The sequence below is a fragment of the Hippocampus comes genome, unplaced genomic scaffold (genome assembly GCF_001891065.2).
Source record: "Hippocampus comes isolate QL1 unplaced genomic scaffold, H_comes_QL1_v1.1 scaffold112, whole genome shotgun sequence".
In the NCBI taxonomy this organism is placed as follows: domain Eukaryota; kingdom Metazoa; phylum Chordata; class Actinopteri; order Syngnathiformes; family Syngnathidae; genus Hippocampus; species Hippocampus comes.
Window position 1 is genome coordinate 1,078,904 of NW_017805841.1, and position 8,170 is coordinate 1,087,073.

General features: G+C 43.0%; 1 protein-coding gene across 3 annotated transcripts; it reads right to left on the reverse strand.

Moving 5' to 3' along the window:
- Positions 1-743: 743 nt before the first annotated feature.
- LOC109526794 (uncharacterized) lies at positions 744-5,680 on the reverse strand. Of its 3 annotated transcripts, none has more exons than XR_002170413.1 (4): positions 5,222-5,680; positions 4,938-5,041; positions 1,795-3,645; positions 744-1,623 (listed from the first exon to the last, which is right to left on the reverse strand). XR_002170413.1 is itself a non-coding variant. In XM_019888305.1 (4 exons), exons 2-4 carry the CDS (start codon positions 5,298-5,300, stop codon positions 3,238-3,240), a joined length of 591 nt encoding a protein of 196 aa, XP_019743864.1. In that variant the 5' UTR covers positions 5,301-5,366; positions 5,463-5,680; the 3' UTR covers positions 744-3,237. The 3 variants fall into 3 exon arrangements, 2 of the variants coding, with proteins under 2 accessions (XP_019743864.1, XP_019743863.1); XM_019888305.1 differs by having other exon boundaries at positions 744-3,645; positions 5,222-5,366; positions 5,463-5,680; XM_019888304.1 differs by having other exon boundaries at positions 744-3,645.
- Positions 5,681-8,170: the final 2,490 nt, after the last annotated feature.

Below are 8,170 nucleotides of genomic sequence, written 5' to 3' on the forward strand. Positions count from 1 at the left end.
CGCACGATAGAGAAGAGAAGAAAGAGGAGAGAGAGAGAGAGAGAGAGAAAAAATGGCAGAGATAGCTCTCGAGGAAGGGTACCGGCTCGCATCGTTCCCTTCAAAGAGCCGGCTCTTTTTACCGGCTCGTTCGCGACCGACACATCACTCGTGTAGACCTTTGGGGAAATGAGCGACTATTGTTCTCAATTAACAGAGCAAATGGCAAATTCCAGCTCATTTGTACACTTTCAACCGAGTGTCATTAACGTATGTGATTTTTTATTTTATTCACTCGCAGAAATTATATGTTGGGAAATGTTAACCATGTTACAGCACCATGATCCTGCATAATAATGGGAATGCCTCTGTGCAATGCTTTTTTTTTGTCCCATTATAAATTCACAACTGCGTTTTTGAATGCTTGAGTAATTCTTCAGCTAGACCTTTCGCTTTTTTAAACATAGTACCATTATAATATTTTACAATGTTCTAATAACTTTGTAAGTGAAGATGTGGTCAACGCTAGACAGTACAGTACTTTCGGTACAATGTGTAGAATGTAGTGCCATCTATTGGTGAACTATCAGAATGTCACAACCTAAGCTCAAAACTCTTTTTTATATACAGTATAGAATAGATAGATACACATACACGCACGTAATGTGATCAAACATTTTTTTTACATATTTGAATTCATAGTGTGTTTTTTTTTATCACAGTTGAAAAATGACAAATAACAAATTTCACACACTGTCCCTGTAAAGGAACAATCTGAGAAATATACTTTTCGGTGAAAGATTGACATACTGACAGGTCATTGAGTAATCCAAGTGTATACTCTGAGACATCAAGCCTATATGACATAATAAAGACACAAAGCATAAAAGAGCCACAGCAACTGCATAGCAACTGAAAGATTAATTTAAGGAGGAAGAGACATTGACAACAGGGGCACCACCCGGTGATCGACTCCGCTTGTGAAGCAACACCTGGTGGAAGTTCATATTCCATGTCAAAAATTAGACTGCAAATGAATAAAAGATAAACGAGGTCTAAACAATAAATAAACAGAAGTCTAAAACAACAAGAATCCAAGTAACCAAACATCAAAGTCACGACAGAAACACTAGCAAACTAGCTTGACTTGAACTGAGACAGCAAACAGCAGTTAGACGTAACAAAGACAATGAACCAACAAAGATGAAACAAGTCAACTAGGAACACGTGGACAAGACAGTGTCAGAGGGAGCTAATTGGGTAACACAAGGGATCGGTAAATGAGTACAGGTGGGCACAACAACCTAACGAGACGCACACAAACAAAAAAAAAAAACACGAGGAAAACATGAAACTACTAAATCAAAACTATAATCAAACACAGATCGAGGAAGGCAATACGATAAGTTCTTGACAGGACCAATCCGATGGCTGTCCTGCAAGCAGCGAGACAGGTTCTTAGCGGGACATATCCGGTGGCCGCCCAGGAAGCCAAATGAGAGATTCTTGGCAGGATCAATCGGGTGGGCGTCCCGGAGTCCGGACGAGAGGTTCTTGGCAGAGCCAGTCCAGTGGCCGTCCCGGGGTCCACACAGAGGGCAAGGGCGGCCGCAGGGCCAGAAAACACAGAAAAGAGCTGACACTCTGATTGGGAGGAAGCGTGACATACTGACATGTCACCGAGTAATCCAAATTGAAAAACAGTGCGACATCAAGCCTACATAGATACAAATCATAAAGGAGCCACAGCAACTGAAACATTCAGCAGGGACAAAGAGTTACAACATCCGCTTCCATTTTCCAATAAATAAATACCTTTATCATTTGTACAACTCGGTGTCCGGCACCTGATATGAAAGGCTGCAAACGCAAAGGCCGATTATGCTGAATTAAAAATGAAGCATTTCAAAAATCAACACATTTATAAATAGGCGCAATTGCTCACAGAGATGATGGGTTTCCCGTATGCGCAACAAACGTTTGCCGCATCTCGCCCGAGGGTTAATGTTTAACTGACAACAAAGGTTCAAGGACAGCTTTGCGCTGAATCTAACCTGCCTCTCATGATGCCATCCAATGTTTCCAAACTAACCCCAGTAGTGAGGTAACACATTCTGTCACGGCACGATTATCATTCCAGTACTGCATTTGGGAAAATGGCATCGGTCTCGGAACAGGAAATGCTTCCTTGCTCCTGTGACAGTTGGAGCACTTTGCAAAGGGACGATTGTGGGTTGTGTGATTGCCCTTGACATCATTTGGAAGTCTCCCTCCATTTTTTGGCCAAAATATGCCTCGCGAACCAAGATATTTGCTTTTATCTCACGAGACCTCAGTTCAGTGAGTGTCAAAAAATTAACTCTGAAGTACGCACTCCAAAAGAAGGACCAGCCTCGATCAAAGGGTGTCACGACAAAAACAACAACGGAATACGCGGTCCCCTCCAAAATGATGGGAATGGCAAATGATGCATTCTTCATTTGAAATGCTTTGCCGGGCCTTTTTTCGAACTTCTTTCAGTTCTTGTTTATTTCTGAGAGTTTCTCCATTCGGTCTCCTTTTCAGCAGGTAAAATTGCAAAAGGCTTGACTCGGTTAAAGTCCGCCGATTGACTTGGCCAGTCTAAGACCTTCCACTTTTTTTCCCCTGATGACGTCCTTTGCTGTGTTGGCAGTCTGCATTGGTGATGCAATGATGAAGCTTCGCCTGATTAGGTTGGATACATGGATTGCCAGATAAAACGGTTTCATCAACTTTAAAATTGAGTGGGCGGCTTCATACAAAAATTGCTCGGTCATGTGCTGTTTCGCACATCTTGATGTGAACACCGAGAAATAAAAGCAGGAAAACTGAACTTTGGTTTCCTATTCATCTTTCCATCTGAAACTCTTCCGTAAACAACAAAAACAAATGAATTGACCTCGCCGTTCCCATACTTGTGGAGGGGACTCTACCTGAAGTCACGTTAGAAGACTCCAGTGTCAACATAGACAGCGCTTGCTTTTTTTTTTTTTTTCATTTAAAATGGTTAACTCATTTTTATACTTCTGTTACAAGAAGAGGTGAGATGCATGGAGCGCATCTTCGTCATTTATAATTGACAACATGAAAAAATCTGCCTGAAAAAAATCTGAAAAGGTTTTATGTTATTATTTTTGATGGGAAAAATAGTTTTGACCATCTTCGGGAACAGACCGTGTTCACTCTTAGATCTTCCAGTGTACGTTCTTTCAACGACAATTGCCCAAGTTGATGATGTCAGTCTTGTTCCGCTCGGTCTGCTATGTTGGTCTTGACTGGACTCACAGGCCCGTTTGGATGTAAGACCTTTAAGGGGTCATCGTCACTGGAGGTGATGGTCTCCTTTGACACGGCTCCCGTCTGGTCCGGTTCCGGCTGACCGTGATCTGAATCTTTGTGCTCCTTGACGGAATGAGAGGGATGCGACTCGGACCTTAACGGGTCGGACGGGTTCACCTCCTCGCTCCTCCTCTGTCTCGTCACCAAGCGAGCCAGGAAGCGCTTTGGCGAGACGGAGGACAGCCCCGATGACCCAGGGTGAGAGAGTACAAGCTGACTTGTTTTTGGAGAGTAAATCACACCACTCTGTTTCGCACTGATGAAGCCAATTCGGCTGAAGACACAGTCGCTCCAGTTATTTTGCCTCTGTTTGGTAAGAAAAGAACAACAACGTGCTTTTCAGTGTTTCCCCGCTGGATCGTGGCTCATTATGCATGCTATAGCGTAGACTTTAACGTCATCGTTTTGACCATCAACGGGCAAGTCCGAATTTAGAATTGCACACCTAACGTGTAATGCCACAACATGCCGTGCTGCGCTAAGGTCTACTCTGGAGGATGTAACTTAATTAAAGGGGCAGTCAAAAAATTTGTGGACACTAATGTGTTCTATGCACCTCCACGAGTCTAAGCACAGAATTTTGGTTTGTGGAATATGAATTAAGCGGCCAACGTGCCTTTTACCGACACTTGCTGCCAACTGAAAATAACATCACAGTTCCGAAGCGCTCAACTTGCAGACATCACATGACCAAACCCAGAAAACGCTTGAGCCGTGGCGTTCATTACGTGAGCTCTTAGGCACTCTGATGTCATTCTCAGAACATATCCATACATCCATTTTCCGAACCGCTTAATCCTCACTAGGGTTGCGGGGGGAGCTGGAGCCTATCCCAGCCGTCTTCGGGCAGTAGGCGGGGGACACCCTGAACCGGTTGCCATCCAATCGCAGGGCACACATAGACGAGCAAACATTTGCGTTCACAGTCACACCGAGGGACAGTTTGGAGTGTTCAATCAGCCTGCCATGCATGTTTTCGAAATGTGGGAGGAAAGCGGAGTGCCCAGAGAAAAATATCGAACCCTGTTCTGCTGCACTGTGAGGTGGACATGCTAACCAGTGAACCACGAGGCGCCCATAGAACATATTGTTCGACTTGATTTCGCCTTTCAAATGCAACAAGAAGCTCCCCAATCTCCAGTAACAGTCGTCATTCCCACAAATCAGTGAAAATATATTAAAAGGTTTTTAATTGCCATAACATCAATGCTAATTTCTCTTTATGGCATTTCACATTCTTCAGTATTTTCGCATTGAATTAGCAGACGTTCATCAGATGCAATGATATATGGTTTGGTTGAACAGTTCATTATTGAAATATAAAACGTTTTTTATTTGTCTTTTGTTTTGTGTCCGTTTTACAGTCAACTTCAACTGGGGGTGGCAAACGGCTTCAAGCAAGCATGCTCGGCCTCTTGCTCGCAGAACCGTGTGAGCGCAAGCGCGTAAGTGGCTGCTAAGGAAGACTTGAAAAGCTCTATTTTAATACATTTTAATTAATCTGTTGGGTCAAGAACGCAGCCCCTGTGATAAACGGGGTGGACTGGATTTGCAGTCATCTGGGTGCAATCAAAGTAAAAAAAAAGAAAGTGACTCACAAAGCTGTACAGCTCCCCCTCGGAGTCCAGGCACACAAAATGCTTTCTTCTCAGGTCATATATGGACACATAATTGCTCCGTTGTGTCTTCGTGGGATGAACAACTGCAAGGATTTGAGGCAAAATCAGATGACCACAATAAAAGCACCTTTTGGTACGAGACATGTAAAAGAGGCACGATTTTTCACAACTTGATTTTTAGTACAGCCTACGCCTGCACGAAGCAGCTTTAAAGCCTACTGAGAATCCACGCAGGTCAAACCAAGACGCAGAAGCGGACTCACCCAGAAAGTGGCCGAGAAGACGTTTCCTCACGGATCCAGCACTCTGCAGCACGTAGTAATGTGCCCTCCTGGCTGACATATCCCAATGCGTTCCTGAGCTCAAGCTCTGCTGAAGAGGTAGCTCCTCCGCGTCCTTTGACCTCAACTTACAATCCAAGGGTAAAGACACATGGGCGGCAATCAGGAGGAATGGGAAGAAAGTCGCTTGCATGGTCATTTGAGGAAGGCGCGCTTTCCTTACCAGAGCAGAGCGAGCGCCGTCGCTTAGAGTGTGAGGAGCTCTCTCTGCAGGAGGAGAAAGTCCAGCGGGCTTATTTAAACACAGGGTCGCGTCCAAATGACACAAAGCCTTGTTGTTTGTCAGTGGTTTAGGGTTGCCTTTGTGGAATTCCTGCAATCTTTAACTGGCAGCGCAACAAGGAATGTCGCTGCCTCTTTGGAAACTGAAACACATTATTTGCCGAGGCAGCCACTTGTGGAACTGTGTAAACTGCAAGTGCGTCACAAAGGAGGACAACAAGTTCTCTGCATTAGCCACATCGACATCATCCAAATAGTCTTCGAGTGGTCATTCTGTCACGTAAAACCATCCAGGGTGTATCACTTTCTCTAAGTCTACAGTTCCCTCCAAATGTTTTGGAAGGCAGGGTCCCTTCCTTTGTTTTTGGTTGCACACTCAACACATTTGGGTTTTCAGATCAAAAGATGAATATGAGACAAAAGTTCAGAAGTCCAACTTTTATTTCATGGTCTTTACATCTGGATATGTTAAAAACTCAGGACAGGGAACCTTTTGTTTGAAGCTTCTCACTTTTCAAGAGAGCAAAAGTATTGAAGCGGGCGTTATTAAATTTACTTAAAGTGAATAACATTTAATTTTTGGTGGCGGAATGCTTACCTGCAAGAACCGCATCAAGCCTGTGAACCATTGAATTCACTAGACTGTTGCATTCTTCATTTGAAATGCTTTGCCAGGGCTTCCAGCCAGATTCATTTTTGGATCTGAAATCCAATTGTCTTCAGTATACAACAAAAACAAAAAGGAATTGACTTTATGGTTCCAGTACTCTTTTAGGGGAAAGTATACATTTAATTTTTATCGGACTCAAACGTAACTCAAACATATACAGTACAGCCACTGAGGTAACATTGGAACTCTACTGCCAGTGTTATAAATATCATGTTGAATTTCTTCTGTTTAAAGTGAAAAAAGAAGAGAGGCGGGGTACAGGGGTAATTACAGGTCCGCTTCTCTCAACTGTCCTAGCAATCAATTAGTATACTTAACATTGATAACAAATCTTCAAGCAAATGCTTCCAAAGTATTGTCAAACATGGAAACTTGAAGACATCGCAACAGTTTTTACAAAATCTTTTTTTATTATCATTTCAGGAATACAGTTGAATGCTGTGCACAGCACATACGTACAAAAATAAAAGGAAACCCATTTGTAATATAGTCTTTTTTTTTAACGTACTCGCCATTGTATTTTTTTTTCTCAGAAACAAATGATTGAATAAGTCTGTTGTTTCAAACTAATTTACAATCATTTCAATAATCAGAACTAAGGCAGAAGGTGAGGTATATGTTCCAAAAGAGGAGGGGGACTCAAGAGGAAGCACTCTCCCCTCAGTGCAGGAATAGGAAACTGAGAGGAAAACAGAAAGGCTGCAGGCACACAGCGAGACACACACACACACACACACACACACACACACACACACACACACACACACACACACACGTACTGAGCACAGATCCACACGCTTGAGATTCCTGTAAACCAACATAGATCTTTAAAAGCAGCTGATGGTCAGCAAAACGAACAAGGGACCATTCCAAATTCCTTGTGCATAATAGGGCATTAAAGAAGTGGGTGTTGATTGACAGGGGATCTTTTTTTTTTCCTCACCATATCAATACTTCTCTGAGTGACATCAAAACTAAACCGGAAGTCTGCCTCAAAACAACATCATGCAACAGACTTTCTTGTCCTTTGAAGACACCCAACAAAGTTGCATTCGACGCAACATCGCTGCGAATAATAAAATATTCTCTTGCATTGCCAGTCCAACCACCTCGCGTTGTTTTAAGAGTGTCCTGTGCAGCACCCAAAAAAGAGACCGGGGATGGCAAAACAAAGCCAAAAGCAATTCACACAATATTGCCTTCACAAGCAAGTGCTTTGAAATGTGTAAATCGGACTTGTTTGCCAGGGACTCATCCCCTGTTGATAAAATTGCACCGCATATAATAATTTATCCTAATTTTAGTAGTTTTGCCAAAAATGTTACAATCATGCAATCATTCCAGCAAAAAAAAAAAAACCAAAAACCGAAGCTACAGCTGATTATTTTCTGATCCTCCATCATGTGTTAAAATTAACAAAACAATCATAATGGTGATCAAACCAAAAGATAGCTTTATCAGCAGTGATAATAGTCACAGTTTAACACCCTCAGCCTCCCTTGTAATCACAGTATTCAACATGTTTAACCAACCAAGCAACCGTTCTGGAAGCATTTGATTCTATTTGCTACTTACAGTGCATCCCACTTAACTCTTGTGCGCCCCACCCCCACCAACCCTTTTTGCCTCACGGTGTCCTGTTATTCCTGACTCGAGGTCAACTGATATGGCCTCTGGTGTCATTTTGGCAAAAAAACGACAAGTCGTGTATGCGCTGGCATGGCCGCACTCGCCATCCAGGTGCCACACGTCTCAGTTACCAAACATGAGCAGAAAGCTTGTTCCCCCCCCCCCACCCCCCGATGCACTGCCCACAGCAGGTTACAGTTAAGAGTGAATGAGGTAAACGGTGACAACATTTTCTTCAAACAAATCATACTCCACCAAGCTGGACGGAGTGGTACTTTGCTACATGCAGAAATTTGCAAAACATTTCAAATTGAGTAGTACAGTAGAACCTCTCAAGTTTTTACACAATG

What these genes read in the sequence shown, in the direction of transcription:
- LOC109526794 (XM_019888304.1), bottom strand. Translation starts at nt 5,438, where the DNA reads ATGACCATGCAAGCGACTTTCTTCCCATTCCTCCTGATTGCCGCCCAT. An exon ending in TCTTCTCGGCCACTTTCTGG is followed by an intron (nt 5,042 to 5,221) that starts GTGAGTCCGCTT and finishes AAATCCTTGCAG; the next exon opens with TTGTTCATCCCACGAAGACA. An exon ending in AGGGGGAGCTGTACAGCTTT is followed by an intron (nt 3,646 to 4,937) that starts GTGAGTCACTTT and finishes CTTACCAAACAG; the next exon opens with AGGCAAAATAACTGGAGCGA.